Source organism: Drosophila suzukii, chromosome 2R (assembly GCF_043229965.1).
Source record: "Drosophila suzukii chromosome 2R, CBGP_Dsuzu_IsoJpt1.0, whole genome shotgun sequence".
Classification (NCBI taxonomy): domain Eukaryota; kingdom Metazoa; phylum Arthropoda; class Insecta; order Diptera; family Drosophilidae; genus Drosophila; species Drosophila suzukii.
Genome location: NC_092081.1, coordinates 16,682,618 through 16,700,411, shown reverse-complemented (window position 1 = coordinate 16,700,411; position 17,794 = coordinate 16,682,618). Strand labels below are relative to the sequence as shown.

The following is a 17,794-nucleotide window of genomic DNA, read 5'->3' as shown; positions in this document are numbered from 1 at the left end:
ACCTCGTTCCATTCGCCCTGTGTTTGATTTCGCTGTCAGCGTCTTTGGCACACTTTTGCAGCGCATTAGAGGGCTCAACTTTGGGCGGGCGGGCAGTGGAAAGTTAAAGTCAGAAACGGAGACGGCAAAAAAAAGAAAGCTCGCAACGGACGCGAAAGAGTAAAAGTAAAATATTTGTCCTGCCACGGCCATTGCAAGTGAACAGCGCTGATTGCGGCACTAAAAAGGAACGGCTCTTGTGCGGCGATAAGATTTCCAGCATCGCCGGCCAACTGCCAACTGCCAACTTCCCCATACCAACTCCCAAGTTAATCGGTCCGAAGTTTGGCCATCCGCCCTCTAATGTGCCGGCCAAACTCTTGGGCCCGGCTCAAAAGCAGTTGGCACCTCGGTCCGCTTTCAGTTATTTACGCAACGTCGTCTGAACCTGACAATCAGCAGCAATTTGCCGCAGCTCCTGGAATCCGCATTCGGATCCACATCCACATCCACATCCGCATCCGAATTCTTATTCTTATTCAGAAAGCATCCGATAAGCATAACAGTTGTCGTCGTGCCGCCGGCTCACACCTTGAGATCCGATTTTTGGGGTGGGTTCATCCCTAGTGATGAGCAAAAAGGGTTCTTAAAAATATTAAGTGTTAACTTAAAATGAAGGACTTACAGTTTATATACTTTTTTCTTATTTATATTTATTTTTTATAATTATTTTTATTTCTTAGCTCCATCAGCAGAGTTCAGGGTTCCTGAAATATCCTTCACATTTCCTTATTTTTGTTAAAAAAATGGTATATCAACACCAAACCCTACCAAAATATTTTTTTTTGTTATTTAATTAAAAATCTGTCCTTGGGAGAATGAATAAATTTTGTTTATGGTACAATGACCAGAAAGATTGTTAATACAAATTATTATTACAATGTACTGTAAAGCACATTAAAATAAAATGAAGAGTAAACAAGCAGTGCTGATAAATATCTTTCTGATAAATATAAAATTCTGGGAGAATTGGAACAAATATTTTTGTAAGTATTATCTTAACATGCTGCTTTCTAGTTCGTTGGTGCGAATCAATTTTAAAACCGAATACTAATCATTTGAACAATTGAATATGATTTATGAACAACAAGAGAGTATAATTTATTAATTATTTTATTTATTTAATCAAGGTGATTATGATTGCTTTAAAACAAACGTACTTATTTAAACTTTTCATATAAAAAATGTACTTCTAAGTATATTTAACCGGGAAAAAGAGGACTAAAAGAAGGACAAGTTGTCACCTCTGGTGGGTTTGGTGGTTTCAGTGGGTGGGTCTGGGTGGTTGGGTGATTGAGAGGTTGGGAGGTTGAGAGGCTGGGCGGCTGATGGCGGTGCGCTGCTGCCAACAAATCGTCGCCAGCTGGCGGCGACAATAAAACGTTTTACAATGTAACCAAGGCGACGACAAGGAGCAGGATCCGTGTGGCCATGTGTGGCCAACAATGTGCAACAAAGTTCATAATTGTTTATGGCTACGGCTTCGATTTGATTTTTATGTCTTCAAGGGTTCGGGGCAGTGATTGAGTGTCGGTCCAGCGATAGCAGGAGGCCATATAAGAGCCATGCCAAATTCAGGGGAGGAAAAATATCAAAAAGTTTTTACTCCTAAGGTTAGAGTTTTCTACTTGTTTATACCCAGTAAAAATCAAAATAAATATTTTTCACAACTTATAAATTCTAAGCAAGTTTTTAAAATAGCATTTGAGACCATTTAAATAAAAATGCAAATACAGAAGGGTACTAAACAATTTTCTTTGTTTGTTTCCTCGAATAAAATTTACTGGGTCTTACATTTTAAGACCTTTGCACCGTCGCTTCCCGTTCTACATTTGGCTTAATAGCATAGAAGCATTAGGGATGAAATTTCAGACTATATTATTCCCCATCCTGCGATGGGGACCAACCCCCACCGTGTTGGCTTCATTATATTGAAACTTTGACGTCGTTATTTTGCATAATTTACAGCACGCTTGAATGCAGCAGCCAAGTATAAGTATATTTCTATAACTACGCCGGAGATGGGAAAAAGCGAAGAAAGTGCGGGGAAAGCACTGTGCGTGTCGGTTGTCAACGCTACCTTGGCACATGCGAAACGTGAACTTCGAGACATCGAGTTAATGATTCGCACTTGTTCGCCCTAGCCACGCCCCCGACTTTTGTGCGCCGGTAATGAAGTTGATTTATTGCATTACAAGACTTTCCGGGCCCCGTCGATTTCCTCAGCTCAAAATGCAGAGCATTGAACTCTGGGCTCAATTGAACGGAGGAACTAAAGACGAAAATAGATGCATTGTGGCTGGAGATAGGGGCCGGCTGAAGTGCATCTGTTCCGCTAGTTCCGCTGGATCGAACCATTTCCTAGACCTCTATTAATAGACGGTATAACACCCTGCCCCCAAACTCAGACACGCGTCTGCGATCGTCAGCCTTCCTAATGCTAAATTTAGAATGTGGAGAACTAGGGCCCGTCAGCCACCCAAAAAAAAACCAAAGTCTGGAGCTCCAACTTCAGTTTCTTGAGGATCGCGATGGAGTGCAGAGCTGTTCCCATTCTTCCCACCTACTCACAAGCCTGGTTCGTAGTGCTCGGTGTCTGAAAAACCTAAAGGGATCCTATAAAGTTCGATATTCTTCAACAGCGGTACTTCCCTGCCCCGAAAGCCGTCCCTTTGCCGCACGCTCTTCGATTACGGACCTCTGAACGATCCAGTGATAATACTCATAACCCTAGCCGTTGTAGTGGGATCCTTCTGCCTGCTCAGCGGGTTTATTCTCCTCTGTGTTGTATCAAAAGCCTGGCAGGATGAGACCTCCGAGGCCATACTTCTGATCGGTGAGTAGCAGTGCTCCATCTTAGCTTATATACAAGCTAAAGTTACGGATTTCAGCGATTGGATTTTTTATCACGGCCCTCTCCTGCGTATCCTGGAAATTAACGCGAGCCCAAAGGATTACTCAGCTGGTGGATGCCCTCAGCACGGAGAACCAGACTATTTGACAGTACTTGTATACAGTGTATAATATCTAGTTGATATACAGTCCATTGTAATTCCAAGAGAGCTGAGAAACTGAAACGTACAAAAATATATACTAGTCCTTTTTAAATAATCAAAACCGAACTTAAAATCATTTATTTCGAAGTATTGCCTTTTTTTGTCAAACTGACCTATTTGCTAATCTTACTTGCCATAAAAAAAATTACATCTTTCAAGTTGTAATTATATTATTTTCTATATTTATTTTATTTCTATATTTTTGTACTGATCTCCCTTGTTTCAAACTACAAACTTATACCTGTTTCCCACAACAAATATTGGAATGGGAATCTTAAATATTTTACAGGATGGGTCAGCACGGAAAACTCAAGAGCTAACGATAGGTCTCACTCCTAAATCATGGAGATCTTGTGATTAAGGATACGGGAAAGTATAAATACTATTTTAATCTATTAGTTGACCTCACAACGATCTCGTTATGCAGTGGTAAGGGGAAAGGACGTAGTCTGCCCGGAGCAACAAATTATTGAGGCATCTCTAATTTTGGAACTACCTGGTAGTTACGGGGCAAAATCAGGGTGCCTCACCACAAGAAGTAGGTCCTCTGGAACGAATCAGGTATATTGTTTTTAAGGAGCAGCTGCACTTTCCTTTTATTCTAAATCCCTCGGGTTCTGCTGCAACTCGGGTTTTTGCTTTGCACTTATCTTCGCCATTTAGGGACACTCTCTGTTGTCTATACGCTTCTTCTCTTTAATGTGTAGAATCTGTCGGACAAGACAATCACTTCAGACTACACTTTATCAGCCGCCACTTAAAGGGCTACTTCGTATGGTTCCCCTCACAGAATTATTGACATAACGTAAGGCATATTAATAGAAATAGTAATCTCAATTCCAAGCTCAGTTTGCAAACTCATCCACAGAAGTTAATCCAGCTTTACATGGATTTTTCTGCATTTTTAGAAGCTCTACACTATAATACCCTTATATCTCAAAAGGGTTACAAAATGGGATTTAACTGTGTTTTTAAATTGTTATTCAATGTATTTCCTATTACATAATTACAAATTAAACTAACTAACTGTTCTAAGAGTGTTTAAACTCATATGACACTAACTTATTTACATGCAGGCCAGAAAAAAAGATTACATTTACAGCGAAAAGATTAATACTGAAATAGGGTAATAAATATTTTGTGTATTAATAATTAATAATAAGTATAAAATAAAATAAAAGTCTAAACAACTGATTAGTAAACTGAGAATTTGCTGATAATAAATCAGTGCATGCAATGTAAGTAAACATTTCGATTACAATATTGTGCTATTAATATTTTATTGACGGAACCAAATAAGCTAAGTAGGAAGATAAGTAAAAATACTTTACTTAGTTGAATTATCTAGAATTTATAAATACACTTTTAGTGATTATTGTTAATGTAAAATTTTAAAAACAAAATCACTTAAATATTTATGAAATTATTCATACCATTTAAAGCATGACATGACGATAAGACTTGCTTGTATATGTACTTATTGCATGATATGTGAAAAACCAATTATAAAGAAATTTAGCAAGAGTATAGCTTTTGGTACCAATCCTTTATTTCTAAGGAGGACTTTCTTTTGAGCAACACATTGCAAGTCGTAGGTAACCATAGCTAATTCCGCACCCCATCTTGATTACACAGACATGACCTATCCCTCGACAGCTGAGGCGGGAAAAGAAAGCAGCTGCTTAGGCCTACCTGAGATCATTTTCCCTTCGTATTCAGTCCTCAACTAGAACTCATCGGAGGATGCCGCACTTACAGAACGCCGATCGGGATTTTCCCATGCACTGGGCCTTGAATCCCATTCGTATCTCTAGAAGTCTCTCCGCAAATACTCTTTCTCTATATAGAAAAATCACGCGTAATATGTGGCGCTACTGCACTCAGTTCTGTCACAGTCCAAAGTTTCAGCGTTATGTGAGGTGAGTTGGGGAACGAACATATATTCAGAGAGTCCCGACTTCAGCCAATTCTTCCAGGTTCCTCGAGTCCAGTCTCTGCCAGTTCTAAAGAGCAATGTGCCAAGGAAATGCGCAGCTGCCTCTGATTTGCAATCTTCGCACGTAGACGATGCCAAAATGTGTTAGTTGAATTCATTATAGCCAAGCTCAAAGAGAGACGGCAGTCAACGATCTCGGTCCGGAGAGGTATTCGATGTGTTTTGATTTTAGAATGCAGTAATATATTATTAATTTTGTGGCATCGTAAAATGGGGCCTGCACCAAAAGGCATGACGCCAGCGGAACGGGGTATTACCAGGCCGGCAACTGGGAAACTACCCTTACTCCGGCGATCCCACAATCCGACCACCAGTTTCCGCACCAGGGGAAAACACATCGCTTGGAGCTGCCATAAATTCCAGACCCCTCAAAGCCGAGAGCTCAGTATCGTTCCGTAGCCAGACGAGTGAAGATTGCTAATTACTAAGCCCCCAACCAGTTGTCGAGCACCAGAACATGGAGATCATTCGATTCGTTGACAGCGCTCTCAGAGCTTTGATCGCCGGCAGCCTTCTCATCCTGATGACGGCCATATACCGGGAGGACAACAACGCCGGCTCCCACTACATCCACCCCAGACACACCATGCACTGACTCCGAAGGGATCTATGGATTCCGATTTCACCTAGTCCCCTCGAAAATGCGCCAGAATAACCGGTTGAGTTTAGTGCCGATTCGACGACATATCAACAAACTTAAAAAATAACATTCGGTGCATTCTGTTCAATTCAAAACTCGCCCCCTCGTAAAATAGAATAACTAATATTGTATATACTAAATTATGTTTAAACCTCTAGTATAAACAATTAATATATCATTGTCTTAATTATTAGAATAACAAAAATATCTGAGTTTTTAATTTATAAAAATCTAAACTGGAATAGAGTTCTTCCCTTTTAAGCCGATTGAATTGGGTATTTTTACGACATGCACTGAGTCAACTCCCATATGGTCTGAGATCGGGAGGTGGTCACAAAAATCGATTAGCAAGCTGGCCGCACTCCCCTCAAACGGGTTGCAGTTCCAAGCGATTCGAGCTTGTTTTTAAAAAAGTATTTATTATAAGCACGTGTACTTCAACATGAGACGACTTCAGCACGAATATCTTTCTTTATCCCTGACACAATTTAGAAGCTGACCTTAGCTAATAACCGCAATCACGTTTTTGTTATTAGAACAAGTGTGTTTTTAGCGGCGTTTTTGGTGAAAACTAGTTTAAGGAACCTTAACATTTGGCATATACATTTTTGTGAGGTACTAGCTTTTTTTTAAATCACTACAACAGATATCACAAAAATAATGAACTTATATTTAAGAAATTGTTAGATATATATAACATTTTTAGATACATACACCAAGTTTAATAAATAATAATAATAAAATTTCTATGAATACTTTTTACACAGATTCATACCATTCAATTCTACACATGTAGTAAACATATCTTACATTTTCAGGGTTAAGCCAGGTTTACAACCGACATCATTTCAAATGTAAAATGTATGTTATCATGGCAAATTCTATGTAGCTAAAAGCACAAGTTACGATTATTGGTTATGTTTCTATCTTCAAATAGAATAAAAACTGATTAATACCAGTGCCATTGTCTAAACAAGGGTGGAAACCCTGAACCAGAATTTCAAACATCCTCAAGTAAATGATGTTTATAAGCTTGTAAACAAATATAATCTGATACTTAGGCGTGAAATTAAAAAATCCTTCCTTCCGTATTACTATATTAGTCATGACTCATGACTAAATTCCTTATCTGTTGGTGTACGGTGTTCAACTTAATATAAAAGTTCAGTCTATTGATTCTTATCAATATAAACAAGGTTTCATGCGCTTATATTGGAACATGACTTCTTAGAAACAGTAAAAAGCCGATAAGCTTTATTTGATAACTTGGTACTGACTAAATTAAAAATTTCAATGTTGATAATTTGTTTAGAATAACATAAATTTGAACCTTTCAGGCGATAAATATATTTTTGCAAATAGTATACATTTTCTTAAACAAGGAGTTCAGATTAAAATGCTCCCTTGTAGGCTGAAAATTATAGTGGATATAAGAATTCGGGGAATTTGTCATTCTGTCTGAGTAATAAGGGTCTCTGCATATCCTGGACGGGTCCAAACTGCCTTACTACCCGTTCGATCCAGTGGCCGTGGCCCAAGACATCCGTGAGTACAGTAGCATTCAGACACTGATTGCTCACCCAGCTGGCGATTCCCACTTGGACATAGCGGTTGTGCTTCTTGTAAAGCATTTTTCGGATCTGCGGACCACCAAGATCTCCAGTGCAGAGGGTTTTGTTACCGTTGCCGCCGCAGATCTGATCGGAGGTCAAGGGTTTTCCAAAGATTTCCGAGCATAACTCTTTAGGTTGACGACTGATGTCCATTTTTTGGAGTACGCTGCTCCTTTTATTCTCAGTAGTCTGTCCCCAACCGGTGGTCGTAAACCAGTTGAGCTGATCCACATGTTCCCTAAGCCGTTCGTCCACAAAAATGCAAATAGGCCGGATGTGAGCTGCAGATGGGAGAAGTTACTTAATTGAGACTAAATCCAAGTCTGATTTTAACTTGACCTACCTAAGTACTTCACCCTCTTGTCGAGCCGCAACATCCCGATGTCGTTGGCATGCGTACTTGCTTCATAAAACTTATGCTTGAAGGCCATGTCCACCTCGTACTCCTGGGCGTCTCCCTGGCATCTTTGATGCTTACAGTCCAACTTGGTATCTACGTTGTACTCACCCAGGTGAACCGTTCTGAAAGAAAATCATATCATCAGTTTGATATTGCATCTTAAGTAATGAAAAATCTTTGGCTAATTTTTCGGAAATAATAGAATATTATCAGCTTTAAATTCCAACTTAACTTATCCAAGATCTCAAGATACTTGCTTCCATTTACTTAAATAAATAACTTACATTTCCAAGTCATCAGGAATGCATTGAGCAGCTGTTAGGACGAACCCTAAAAAGAAATTATTAAGTATACGCTATACGAATGCTTTATTTCCAACCAACAGTGATTGATAAGGGTGCCGGAACAATTGAATCCACTTGGAGTTGTCAGGTAGGCCATCCATGGATTTTCTCCCAACTTCGCATCCTGACCGTTCATGATTCTAGCGGAAAATGAATTTTCGATCCCGCAATCCTCCTCCAAGAGAAAGGGCTTATATCCAAGGACCCTCAGCGGGAGGCAGGCGATGACTGCGATGATGATCTTCATCATTGTGAGGCGATTCATTCTCTGAAGCTGCGAAGCACGACTGCTATTTAAATTACCTCTTGAGAGTCTCTTATCAGGAGACTCTTATCCGGGGAATAACCCGGGCAAAAAATTCTTTATTAAAGTTTTGTTTTTTCGAATTGTTTTTCTGCCAAAAAGACTAATTGTTCTTCACACAACGTCATTATTTTTTTAAAGATTAGTCAAATAAGTTTGTTTTTCTGCAAATCTGTAAAAATAAATCAGTCTCAGAAATTACTTACGCTATAGTATACTTAGGTTTGATAGTTTCTTTTATTAAATATGAAATACAACAGCCTTTGAATGTTTTTTATTGTATAAGAAGCGTTTTCTAAAAATTAAATTAAATTAAAACAGGTCATTAAAAATACCCAGAAACAGTAAAGTTTATTTCCTGCTCTTGGCTGTTCTCACTACCATATATTAATAAAGCCTTAAATCGGAATCTAAAGAATATGTTGTTCTTTATTGTCCCTGGGGGTATTCCAATCCACTACCCTTTTGATCCATTCGCCGTAGCTCACGACGTCCGTGATAATGCTGACCGTGCACCCTGAATCCGAATAGCTGGAAATGCCCATCTGGACGTAGCGATACTCGTCGCCATCATGCATCCTTACCATCCTCCCCTGCGGACCACCGGAGTCCCCTTGGCAGAGGTTACGGTCTTCGGTACCCACGCAGATCTGTTGGGAAGTCAAGCGTTGGACAAACACCCAGGCGCACTCAGTTTGATTCCTGCGATTTATTTTCACTTCTTGAAGAACGCGACTCCCCATGGAATTGGGACCCGGAGAGGTTCGGCCCCAGCCGGTGGCTGTGAACCAGGTGGCCTCCTCCGTCAGCCACTTCATATTGCTGTTTTCTAAAATGCAGATGGGTTTGATATGGGCTGCAGGCAAAAGAAACATCACTGATTAGTAAAAACGTTGCTTTTGGAGCTCAATGGACTCACGTAAGTACTCCACCCTCTTTTTGAGCCTCAGCAATCCGATGTCGTGGGTATATATTTTGTTATTGTAGTGCATGTGCCTGAAACCCCTATCTACCCCGTACTCTACGAAGTCTTCATCTGAATCCCTATGGTATTCACCCAAGCGAACAATGCTGAAAGGAACGAGATTATTGGCAAAGAAATCGGAAAAGGTTTTTGAAAGTTACAATTATTTTTTATTCACATATTCGTATGGTAAAATATGTGCATTTCATTCACCAAAGATTCTATTATGTTATTTATTTTCGCTTAATATATTTAAAAGATTACTTACTAGTCCACCCCCTCATCGAAGCAATGGGCCGCCGTCAAGACAAACCCTGTAAAATACAACTTCGATATTACCTCGATAATACATGATTCAATTGCAAACGAACAGTGATTGATAAGAGATCCGGCGCATCTAAAGTAAATCGGCGTATGCAGAAAGGCCATCCAAGGATGTAATCCTAATCCCGCTGGCTTACCACCAATGATTTTCGGCTGAATTGTAGACGCTATCCCGCAATTCTCCTCTAAAAATTGGGATGAAGAACCAGGGACTTGAAGCCACAGCCACAAGATTACTGCGATTCCAGTGAAAACACTCGTCATTCCGCGACAAGTCATCCTCACATACTGATACTTCAAGACGTCGTCGAATTTTTGGAGAGCGTTATCACTGGCTTTATTCGGGAAAGACCCATTGCGATTCCAGCGGTGACTTAATTGTTTTGTATTATAACACACTTATCAGAAAACTCATAAAAAGACCGACTCTAAAAAATGTTATATGAGAGTATAATATACAAAATATGAAAAATATTTGCATACTACTGTCAATATAACAAATATTTTTATATGTCTATAGTTCAAAATGAGTTCAACTCTGATGTATTCTCTACAAAATATGGAAGAAAACTATAAAGACAGATTTCTTGTAATAACTTTTATTAAGTTTTCATTTAATTTAAGTGTCTAAACTTTTATATTAAGTAATCATTTCGGATAAATCCTTTTACTTTTTGCACTTGCAGCAAAGCTTTTTTTGGGCGTGTAGGAAGCGCCTTCGAACAGTGCGACCACATCCTGAATCCACCAGTAAAATTGCATTACGTCGGTGTAACCCTGTGCCCCCTGACAATCCATTTCGCTCAAAGTCGAGATGCCGAACTGAACAAACCTATTTTCATTTCGATGTCTAAGGAGTTGGGTCAGTGCTGAGCCAGAGAGACCATCGCATGACTGCCAATTGTCCGAGCTTCCAGCACAGAACTGGGTGTATAAGTCTAGTCCGTCGCAGAACCGAGGCTTACGTTGAATGTTTATGGACCCAAGATCCGTGGTCCTGTACATGCCATCCATATTCATTCCCCGCCAGGCAGTTCCAATGAATTCATTCACCTGCTGCTGCGGATTTGGATCCACGTTAATGCAGATCGGCTTTATGTATGCTGTGAAATAAATTCGCCGTCAGGGAACAGCCTCGAATTCAACTATTTGCCATTGCTACTTACATTTAAACTGCACTTCCTTGGTCAGTTTTAGCAGGCCGATGTCATTGGAATACGATTCGTTGTTATAGTATCGATACCTGAGAGATAAGTGTACTAAATGATCTTCCGCCAGATCACCTGTGCCTCTTCCGAACTCCCCCAAGCGAACTTTTCTGCAAGGAAAAAAATGTAATAATCGTCTTTATTCTGGAATTGCTCGTAAAATAAGATAAAATAAATGAACTGTACACACATGTTTTTTTTGTAATACTTACACGACGCCTTTAGTTTTAATGCAGTTCGCAGCAGTTAATATAAAGACTGAAAATAATTTAAATAGTATTATTATTATTTCAGTGCTAATAATCTTGTAATTTATTCCATAGCTTCGGATTTTGGTTTTTAACAATTTTCAAGTCAAAGCCTAAGCCCCATTTTATCTTTAGCAGTTTATCAAGCTGAAACATGTGGCTTATGTGTGTATATTTTCATTTAAATTGATAATTATAATTGATCGATTAGCTACAAACTGGACCATTGTATAAAGAACTCGCGGTTGATTTTAATGTATTATAATAGGAAAGAATAAGAATAACATCCGAGAATTTTAACCGAATGTTATATCACAATATCAATAATGCGTAAGCAAAGAATGTATACTCAAGTTCAAAATCAGCTGATTAAAGTAGTTTTTCCTCCGATTATTATTTAGTGAAACTCCCGTCGCATACTTACATTTAGTGATCAGTGTTCCGGCACAAAAGAGTTGGCCGTTTTCCTGCAATAGAGCTGTCCAGGGACCCACGGCTCCCTGGTATTCGCTTCCGCAGTCATTGTTTAGCCAACTTGCGGATCCGGAGTTGGAACAGATAAAAAGCAGGCTGGCGAGCACTGCGATAGCACTTAATGAGTTGTTCATTGCGATCGGAACAACGCCTACATACTGAAATACTGAAAGTCTTTTGGCGTTGAACGCCTTTAAAAATTCTCTCAGTTCCTCTTCAGACCTTATCAGCGAACAGCTGGTATTAGGGGTCAAGCTTGTGATTCAGTTTAAAAACAAAAGAGAACATTCTTGGAAAGATGGCTATCGCAAAAAATATACTTAAAGCAGTATTGTTTGATTGCCAAAACCAATGCTTTTCTTTAAATGATAATGCATTGTATTCTTTAAGAATTGAAAGTATAATATATAAAATAAGTTTTTATGGGAAATTTTTGGGTTTGTCCCATAATAAAAACGTTGTGTGCCTTAATTTAGTATGATTTATTGAAAAACAAATGCTTTCATTTATGTTTATAGATAAACAAATATGTGTCGAAGTTTAAAATGGAAAGATGGAAAGAATTCATAACAAATTTAATTAAATTAATTTCCAAGGAACCGCATTGCCATCTGAAGCCAATCAATGTAATTGGGCACAAAAGTGTACACTCCTGGACTTCTACACTGTTTTGGGCTAAAGGTGACGATGCCCAGCTGCAGGTAACGATTGACTCCATCGAAGTTTACCTTGGTCACGAGAGGTCCACCGGAGTGGCCGGAGCAGGTGTCCTGTTCGTCGTAACCAGTGCAAATCTGGTTGTGGGTGACTGTCACTCCAAGGTTTTCACTGCAGTAACTTATATTATACCGCGCAAGTACTGTGGTCTGAAGTACAGTGGAATACTGATGCTTCGCAGTTTTGCCCCACCCGAAAGCCTGATATTCATCGACATTGGGCACACTTGCCGGATTAAACACCAGGCAAATGGGCTGAATATGAACTACACAGAGAAAATTCTGACGTTCTAATCTGAGTTGAAAATGTTCTCAAAAATAGAACGACATTTTTAAGTTGAAAATGTTTTTATTTTGCTCCAATCAAGTTGAATTGGCGGTATTTAAGTAAATGTTATGTACAAATAAACTATTAGTTCAGTCCTTAGTGTATACTTATCAAAAAGATGTTAAATAAGCTCAATTTAACTTTTCTCTTCTCACCATTTCGTTCTTATATTGATACCAAAATGTACTTACACGGTTTTTAAGAACGAATGTTCTCAATTCAAGAACAATGTTCTCAATTCAAGAACAATGTGCTCGATTCAAGAACAATGTTCTTAGATAGTTTTCTCTGTGTAGGGAATGTAAAAGTTAATATTTCTGCATTAATTAAAGCCCCAGCCTTGAAATTAATTTGTCGTCTATAAGTTCCGTCAGGAGCCCTCATGATAATTTATTTTTTTAAATATATTGAAGATATCTATAAGGTTTTTAAAAAATATCTAAGCCTATTTTTCACACACATTAATAATAAATATAAACAAGATTGTAAAAATTACTCACTATTGAAATTGATGGTTCGGTTTAGTTTGACCAGTCCTATGTCGTGGAGCAGGGAGTCGTTATTGTAGAGTCCGTTCTTTGCTGCGACATCAATGCCATACTCCTCAGAACGTGGAGAGCAATTATGCCCCTGGCAGTCGGGATCCGTTCTTATATCGTGTTCTCCCAGTCGCACCATTCTGAGTTGCAGAATTGAAAGCATAACCAAGTGGTTAATGTAACTTAAGATACGAGAACTTACAAATGGTGTTCAATGCAGTGCGCGGCAGTTAGTATGTATCCTGAAATCAGTTAACGATAATATTAAATAGTATATCTAAGAATTTTAAAATAAATTACGAACTTGAGTTGATGATCGATCCACTACAATGTACTTTGGAGCTGTTGAAAAAATATGCCATAAACGGAGCCGATCTTATTACAGCTTTTTTACCGTTCGTGATCCTAGTGCCCATATAGGATTCATAGGATACACCGCTGAAGGATTTGGCAGAATCCAATCACAAACCAAGCCGAGGAAGCCCTCATTTCGCGTGATGGTTTAATAGTCACTAAACAGATTGCAACTGGCGATGCTGGTTAAATATGCTCCAAGCTGTTCTTATCAGCCCAGAAATGGAAGTCCCCCATCACAATTCCAGGAAATGTAAGTATTTGTCGCCTTCGGTTTATTGACATGCAGTGTAATAAATTAAGACTTGAAAGGACCTTACCATAATCATTAATAATAATAATTAATAATTAATAACCATATCTCTGAATAACCTGTCTGATCCATTCAATGTAGTTCGGAACAAAAGTGTAGACACCCGGACTTCTACATTTATCTTCACCAAAGCTCACGATGCCCAGCTGCAGGTTGCGTATAACACCATCGTAATTCACCTTGACCACCAGAGGTCCACCGGAGTCGCCGGAGCAGGTGTCCGAACCCTGGAACCCGACACAAATCTGGTTATGGGTGATTGGCATAGGGAGCACCATTCGGCAGTAGCTGTTGTCGTAGCGGGATAGTTTGGTAGTCTGGAGCACATTGGATGAACGATTGCTGGCGGTTTCGCCCCACCCGAAGGCCTGGTACTCATTCACACTGGGCGTAGCCGCCGGATTAAGGAGCAAGCAGATCGGCTGGATGTGAACTGTGGAGTAAAATAGTTGGTACCATATTTATCTTCATTGGCATTATCACCATCATGCTACATATTTAAAAGTAAATTTGGATTTTTTACCATTGAAAATGATGTTTCTACTCAGTTTGAGAAGAGCAATGTCGTTGGCTAGGGTCCGACTGAAAGATCTGTGCTTTGTGGCCGTCAAAATATCGAACTCCTCAACGGGGGGAGCGCAATTAGTCCCCTGACAGTCGGGATCCCTTGTAATATCGTGTTCTCCCAGACGCACTTTGCTGAATCGGATAAATAAATAGATATAATGCAGAATGTTTGATGCAAGAGAGGAATACCTACAGATAGGATCTCATGCAGTGAGCGGCCGTTAGGACGTATCCTGAAAATAGACAACGTCTTTAAACACACGAAGCTTTCATTTAAATACTTTCAAAATACGTACTTTGGGTAATGATCGTTCCTCCACAATAAAGTTCCGAGTTGTAGTACAAGTATGCCATAAACGGAGCCGATTTTATTATGGCCTCTTTTCCGCGCACTATTCTAACTGACACATTGGACTCATAGGAAATCCCACAGGTCGGATTTAGGAAGTAGTAGGCCACCACCTGCTCCTGCAGAATAAGGGCAACGACAATGAAGATCCCAGCCGAAAAAAACCTCATTTCGCGTGACGGAATTCGTGGTTACTGAACTCTTTGCAGTTGACGTTTCTTAATAAACGAGATTCAAGCTGAGCTTATCAGGAATCCGATTCGATGGAAGTGAATGCAATGCACCGCAATAAATTTGTTCGACTTAATCTGATTCAATTGTGTGAAAAATAAGCCTTTATATTAATCAAAAGCGCGCTTCTCAACATGGTATACAATATTTTACGAATTCATTTCCTTAGGCAAAAGAATTGTTCACATTTTTTTAACCCTTGACCCAAATCAAAAAAACGGAACTTACATTTTTGGCTTGTTAAGATGTGTCCCCCAGTTTATTGCTCTCCATAATGTTATGTTTAAGTTGTATCTTTTTTTCAGTAAAAGGTTCAAGGAATATAGGAATGCCTTCTAATATTGGCCAAAATAATTAATATAACAGAAAGAATGAATGATTTTTGATCCATTATCAATATCAAGTTTTCTTCGGCGATGTATTTTCATAAAATATTATTTTCCAAAAATACTTAAGCTGTTTAAATTATTTGTCAGATCAATTATTCGGCATTCTTGGTGCCTGCACATAGGTGTTATCCCGCACTACGGCTGCGATCCAATTGGTGTAGCTGTACACATCCGTGTAGACCCCGATGCCAGAGCAGTGCAAACTGCCGTAGCTGACCACTCCGAACTGCACGTCTCGCACCTTATTCATGTGACGCACTTTCCGGATGAGCGGACCGCCGGAATCGCCGCTGCACGTGTCGCCTTCGTTGCTCCCGGCGCAAAACTGGTTGCTCTGCACGATCCTCTCGAGGGACCTCAAGCAGCGGTTGGGATCAAAGCGGTGGAGCTTCACGGTCTGGAGCGCACCTCGGGTCCTGTTCGTTTTGGTCTCGCCCCATCCGGCGGCGATAAACCACTGAAGGCTCTGTACAACGTGCCTTTTCGTGGTGTCCAGGATTATGCAGATGGGTCGGATGTGTTCTGCAAATAAAGACTCTGAGTATTTTGGACTGGCAGAGTTCTTTTTCTAGTCCCACGTTTAAAAGTCACAAACCGATCCAAGCGCAAAAGCGCGATGTCGTTTATGTTTCTCTCCTGGGAGTACTTCCCATGCCGGATTCCCAGGTCAACATTGTACTCCTCGGTTATCGGGTTGCAGACCTTGTTGACGCAGTCCACTGTGGTGGTATCATCGTACTCTCCAAGACGCACCTTCCTGCTCAAACCAAGTTCACACATTATATAAATTTAATGGGATAGATAACAAGAAAGGAAGTTAACTTCGGTAAGTCGAAGTTTGTATACCCTTGCAGCTATAATTATTAAATTTAAAAATACAAAAAAATTATATTCCCAATAGTATAAGATAATATGTCAAAAAACACCGAATCTTTAATTTGTTTTATATTATTTTCCCACCAATTTTCCGATCGTTCGTATGGCAGCTATATGATATAGTCGTCCAATTTTGATAAAATTAAATTCGAAATTCAGAACTAACTAAAAAATGTTATTTCCAAGCGTAGGAGGTTATATGTTAAAAAACACCGAAGCTATAATTTGTTTCATATTATTTTCCGACCAATTTTCCGATTGATCGTAGGGCAGCTATATGATATAGTCGTCCGATTTTGATAAAATGTAATTCGAAATTCAAAACTAATTAAAAATTGTTATTTCCAAGCATAGGGGGTTATATGTTAAAAAACACCAAAGATTTAATTTTTAAAAATTTTTTTTTGCCATTATTCCTATGGGAGCTATAAGATATAGTTGTCCGATCCGGCTGGTTCCGACTTATAGACTACCTGCAAAAGAAATAAGACTTTTGGGAAAGTTTCAGCCCGATAGCTTTACAACAGAAAGACCAGATTGCGTAGAAACGGACGGACAGACGGACATGGCTATATCGACCCGTCTAGTCATGCTGATCAAGAATATATATACTTTATGGGGTCGGAAAAGTCTCCTTCACTGCGTTGCAAACTTCTGACTGAAATCAATATACCCTCTGCAAGGGTATAAAAATGTTAAATAAAAATTTAGGAAAATACTTAGAACTTTTCTTTGTACTAGATCTGTAGTTACTTATTGCTATTACTTACACGGCCATTCCTTCAAAAACACAGTGCGCAGCTGTCAGGACGAAACCTGTCGGGGAAATCTATTGTTATAGACTGTTAGGAAGACATCGAGCCTATTATACCCACGCTGGGTGATGAGGGTGCCTCCACAAATAAGTTTGGTGGAGGAGTGGATAAAAGCCATCCACGGATTTGAGTTTATTATCGCATCCGCGCCACCGATTATTCTAAAGCTTGGTAGCGACTCCTTGTTAGGAACTCCGCAGTTTGGTTCCAAATATTCCCCAGTGGCCAGAGGACAGGCGATCCCAATAACGAGTGCTGTGATCGCAATAATAACACCTCCCATCTGTCTGATTTGTTAGTCAACTGTCGGAGCTGCCCCTCGATCATCAATATATGTATACTTGCCCGTCTCTCAGACAGCTTATCTCAATTTTTATTTATAATTACAATTAGTAGAAACATTCCAACTCCTGAATACACTTGAAGTTCAATCGTAAAAATAATTGTATGTGTATGGTAGTCCAAAATTTCACATACTTAAAATGTTTGTATCTTTAAAAATATACCAATAAAATGTTCTATACGAAATAAACTGTAAACTGTTTATTAACAACTTAGAAAGTAAGTCAAAAACTAAGGTACTGGGTGATGCATTTTTAGACCTATGGACCTTTTGGAAAGGCATTAAGAGAGAAGTTTCCTAGAAAATAGGTACTAAAGCGCGAAATCAGATTTCATTCATAAATAAATAAATCCAGCCTAATATA

At 39.3% G+C, this 17,794-nt stretch overlaps 9 protein-coding genes across 11 annotated transcripts; 3 read left to right on the top strand and 6 right to left on the bottom strand.

Annotated features, from left to right (window-relative positions):
• The first annotated feature begins 2,474 nt into the window (after positions 1–2,474).
• LOC108017917 (uncharacterized) lies at positions 2,475–3,130 on the top strand. Its single transcript, XM_017085086.4, has 3 exons — positions 2,475–2,617; positions 2,682–2,875; positions 2,931–3,130. The coding sequence occupies exons 1-3, from the start codon at positions 2,571–2,573 to the stop codon at positions 3,038–3,040; spliced, it is 351 nt and encodes a 116-aa protein (XP_016940575.2). The 5' UTR covers positions 2,475–2,570; the 3' UTR covers positions 3,041–3,130.
• A 1,655-nt stretch (positions 3,131–4,785) lies between these two features.
• On the top strand, positions 4,786–5,936 carry LOC118877113 (uncharacterized). 2 transcript variants are annotated; one of them, XR_010653598.2, is made up of 3 exons: positions 4,786–5,014; positions 5,072–5,239; positions 5,321–5,936. XR_010653598.2 is itself a non-coding variant. In XM_065863532.2 (2 exons), exons 1-2 carry the CDS (start codon positions 4,839–4,841, stop codon positions 5,100–5,102), a joined length of 207 nt encoding a protein of 68 aa, XP_065719604.2. In that variant the 5' UTR covers positions 4,806–4,838; the 3' UTR covers positions 5,103–5,936. The 2 variants fall into 2 exon arrangements, 1 of the variants encoding a protein (XP_065719604.2); XM_065863532.2 differs by having other exon boundaries at positions 4,806–5,014; positions 5,072–5,936.
• Positions 5,393–5,936, top strand: LOC108017855 (uncharacterized). Its single transcript, XM_017085010.4, has one exon. The coding sequence runs from the start codon at positions 5,549–5,551 to the stop codon at positions 5,684–5,686; it is 138 nt and encodes a 45-aa protein (XP_016940499.3). The 5' UTR covers positions 5,393–5,548; the 3' UTR covers positions 5,687–5,936.
• Positions 5,937–7,034: 1,098 nt separating this feature from the next.
• On the bottom strand, positions 7,035–8,365 carry LOC108017853 (chymotrypsin-like protease CTRL-1). Its single transcript, XM_017085008.4, has 4 exons — positions 8,128–8,365; positions 8,029–8,074; positions 7,688–7,866; positions 7,035–7,625 (listed from the first exon to the last, which is right to left on the bottom strand). The coding sequence occupies exons 1-4, from the start codon at positions 8,351–8,353 to the stop codon at positions 7,150–7,152; spliced, it is 927 nt and encodes a 308-aa protein (XP_016940497.4). The 5' UTR covers positions 8,354–8,365; the 3' UTR covers positions 7,035–7,149.
• Positions 8,366–8,701: 336 nt separating this feature from the next.
• Positions 8,702–9,981, bottom strand: LOC108017854 (chymotrypsin-like protease CTRL-1). The gene is made up of 4 exons (XM_017085009.4): positions 9,728–9,981; positions 9,625–9,670; positions 9,312–9,463; positions 8,702–9,248 (listed from the first exon to the last, which is right to left on the bottom strand). The coding sequence occupies exons 1-4, from the start codon at positions 9,957–9,959 to the stop codon at positions 8,803–8,805; spliced, it is 876 nt and encodes a 291-aa protein (XP_016940498.4). The 5' UTR covers positions 9,960–9,981; the 3' UTR covers positions 8,702–8,802.
• A 282-nt stretch (positions 9,982–10,263) lies between these two features.
• On the bottom strand, positions 10,264–11,775 carry LOC108017869 (coagulation factor X). Its single transcript, XM_065863478.2, has 4 exons — positions 11,561–11,775; positions 11,101–11,146; positions 10,847–10,998; positions 10,264–10,783 (listed from the first exon to the last, which is right to left on the bottom strand). Exons 1-4 carry the CDS (start codon positions 11,742–11,744, stop codon positions 10,329–10,331), a joined length of 837 nt encoding a protein of 278 aa, XP_065719550.2. The 5' UTR covers positions 11,745–11,775; the 3' UTR covers positions 10,264–10,328.
• Positions 11,776–12,163: 388 nt separating this feature from the next.
• Positions 12,164–13,635, bottom strand: LOC136116470 (serine protease grass-like). The gene is made up of 3 exons (XM_070995287.1): positions 13,498–13,635; positions 13,155–13,435; positions 12,164–12,592 (listed from the first exon to the last, which is right to left on the bottom strand). Exons 2-3 carry the CDS (start codon positions 13,354–13,356, stop codon positions 12,195–12,197), a joined length of 600 nt encoding a protein of 199 aa, XP_070851388.1. The 5' UTR covers positions 13,357–13,435; positions 13,498–13,635; the 3' UTR covers positions 12,164–12,194.
• A 166-nt stretch (positions 13,636–13,801) lies between these two features.
• On the bottom strand, positions 13,802–14,984 carry LOC108017811 (serine protease grass). Its single transcript, XM_017084962.4, has 4 exons — positions 14,724–14,984; positions 14,621–14,660; positions 14,384–14,559; positions 13,802–14,293 (listed from the first exon to the last, which is right to left on the bottom strand). The coding sequence occupies exons 1-4, from the start codon at positions 14,944–14,946 to the stop codon at positions 13,896–13,898; spliced, it is 837 nt and encodes a 278-aa protein (XP_016940451.3). The 5' UTR covers positions 14,947–14,984; the 3' UTR covers positions 13,802–13,895.
• A 422-nt stretch (positions 14,985–15,406) lies between these two features.
• Positions 15,407–17,401, bottom strand: Erasp (Endoplasmic reticulum stress-associated serine protease). 2 transcript variants are annotated; one of them, XM_017084959.4, is made up of 4 exons: positions 17,148–17,401; positions 17,043–17,088; positions 15,975–16,153; positions 15,407–15,918 (listed from the first exon to the last, which is right to left on the bottom strand). In XM_017084959.4, the coding sequence occupies exons 1-4, from the start codon at positions 17,368–17,370 to the stop codon at positions 15,485–15,487; spliced, it is 882 nt and encodes a 293-aa protein (XP_016940448.3). In that variant the 5' UTR covers positions 17,371–17,401; the 3' UTR covers positions 15,407–15,484. The 2 variants fall into 2 exon arrangements, with proteins under 2 accessions (XP_016940448.3, XP_065719706.2); XM_065863634.2 differs by having other exon boundaries at positions 17,144–17,283.
• Between the last annotated feature and the right edge of the window lie 393 nt (positions 17,402–17,794).

Bases quoted from the DNA above. Each gene is read 5' to 3' on its own strand.
- LOC136116470 (XM_070995287.1), bottom strand. From the start codon at position 13,356: ATGCTTTCAATTCTGCAACTCAGAATGGTGCGACTGGGAGAACACGAT. The intron at 12,593-13,154 runs GTGAGTAATTTT...TTCTCTGTGTAG, and splicing joins CCGAACCATCAATTTCAATA to TTCATATTCAGCCCATTTGC.
- LOC108017854 (XM_017085009.4), bottom strand. From the start codon at position 9,959: ATGACTTGTCGCGGAATGACGAGTGTTTTCACTGGAATCGCAGTAATC. The intron at 9,464-9,624 runs GTAAGTAATCTT...CGTTCCTTTCAG, and splicing joins TTCGATGAGGGGGTGGACTA to CATTGTTCGCTTGGGTGAAT. The intron at 9,249-9,311 runs GTGAGTCCATTG...TTTTGCCTGCAG, and splicing joins AAAGAGGGTGGAGTACTTAC to CCCATATCAAACCCATCTGC.
- LOC108017869 (XM_065863478.2), bottom strand. From the start codon at position 11,744: ATGAACAACTCATTAAGTGCTATCGCAGTGCTCGCCAGCCTGCTTTTT. The intron at 10,999-11,100 runs GTAAGTATTACA...TTTTCCTTGCAG, and splicing joins ATTAAAACTAAAGGCGTCGT to AAAAGTTCGCTTGGGGGAGT. The intron at 10,784-10,846 runs GTAAGTAGCAAT...TTTATTTCACAG, and splicing joins CAAGGAAGTGCAGTTTAAAT to CATACATAAAGCCGATCTGC.
- Erasp (XM_017084959.4), bottom strand. From the start codon at position 17,370: ATGGGAGGTGTTATTATTGCGATCACAGCACTCGTTATTGGGATCGCC. The intron at 17,089-17,147 runs GTGGGTATAATA...TTTCCCCGACAG, and splicing joins AGGCACCCTCATCACCCAGC to GTTTCGTCCTGACAGCTGCG. The intron at 15,919-15,974 runs GTGGGACTAGAA...CTTTATTTGCAG, and splicing joins TCGGTTTGTGACTTTTAAAC to AACACATCCGACCCATCTGC.
- LOC108017855 (XM_017085010.4), top strand. From the start codon at position 5,549: ATGGAGATCATTCGATTCGTTGACAGCGCTCTCAGAGCTTTGATCGCC.
- LOC108017811 (XM_017084962.4), bottom strand. From the start codon at position 14,946: ATGAGGTTTTTTTCGGCTGGGATCTTCATTGTCGTTGCCCTTATTCTG. The intron at 14,560-14,620 runs GTAGGTATTCCT...TATCCGATTCAG, and splicing joins CACTGCATGAGATCCTATCT to CAAAGTGCGTCTGGGAGAAC. The intron at 14,294-14,383 runs GTAAAAAATCCA...TTTACTCCACAG, and splicing joins TAGAAACATCATTTTCAATG to TTCACATCCAGCCGATCTGC.
- LOC118877113 (XM_065863532.2), top strand. From the start codon at position 4,839: ATGCCGCACTTACAGAACGCCGATCGGGATTTTCCCATGCACTGGGCC. The intron at 5,015-5,071 runs GTGAGTTGGGGA...CAATTCTTCCAG, and splicing joins AAGTTTCAGCGTTATGTGAG to GTTCCTCGAGTCCAGTCTCT.
- LOC108017853 (XM_017085008.4), bottom strand. From the start codon at position 8,353: ATGAATCGCCTCACAATGATGAAGATCATCATCGCAGTCATCGCCTGC. The intron at 7,867-8,028 runs GTAAGTTATTTA...ATTTTCTTTCAG, and splicing joins ATTCCTGATGACTTGGAAAT to AACGGTTCACCTGGGTGAGT. The intron at 7,626-7,687 runs GTAGGTCAAGTT...TCCCATCTGCAG, and splicing joins CAAGAGGGTGAAGTACTTAG to CTCACATCCGGCCTATTTGC.
- LOC108017917 (XM_017085086.4), top strand. From the start codon at position 2,571: ATGGAGTGCAGAGCTGTTCCCATTCTTCCCACCTACTCACAAGCCTG. The intron at 2,618-2,681 runs GTTCGTAGTGCT...ATTCTTCAACAG, and splicing joins CCCACCTACTCACAAGCCTG to CGGTACTTCCCTGCCCCGAA. The intron at 2,876-2,930 runs GTGAGTAGCAGT...TACGGATTTCAG, and splicing joins CGAGGCCATACTTCTGATCG to CGATTGGATTTTTTATCACG.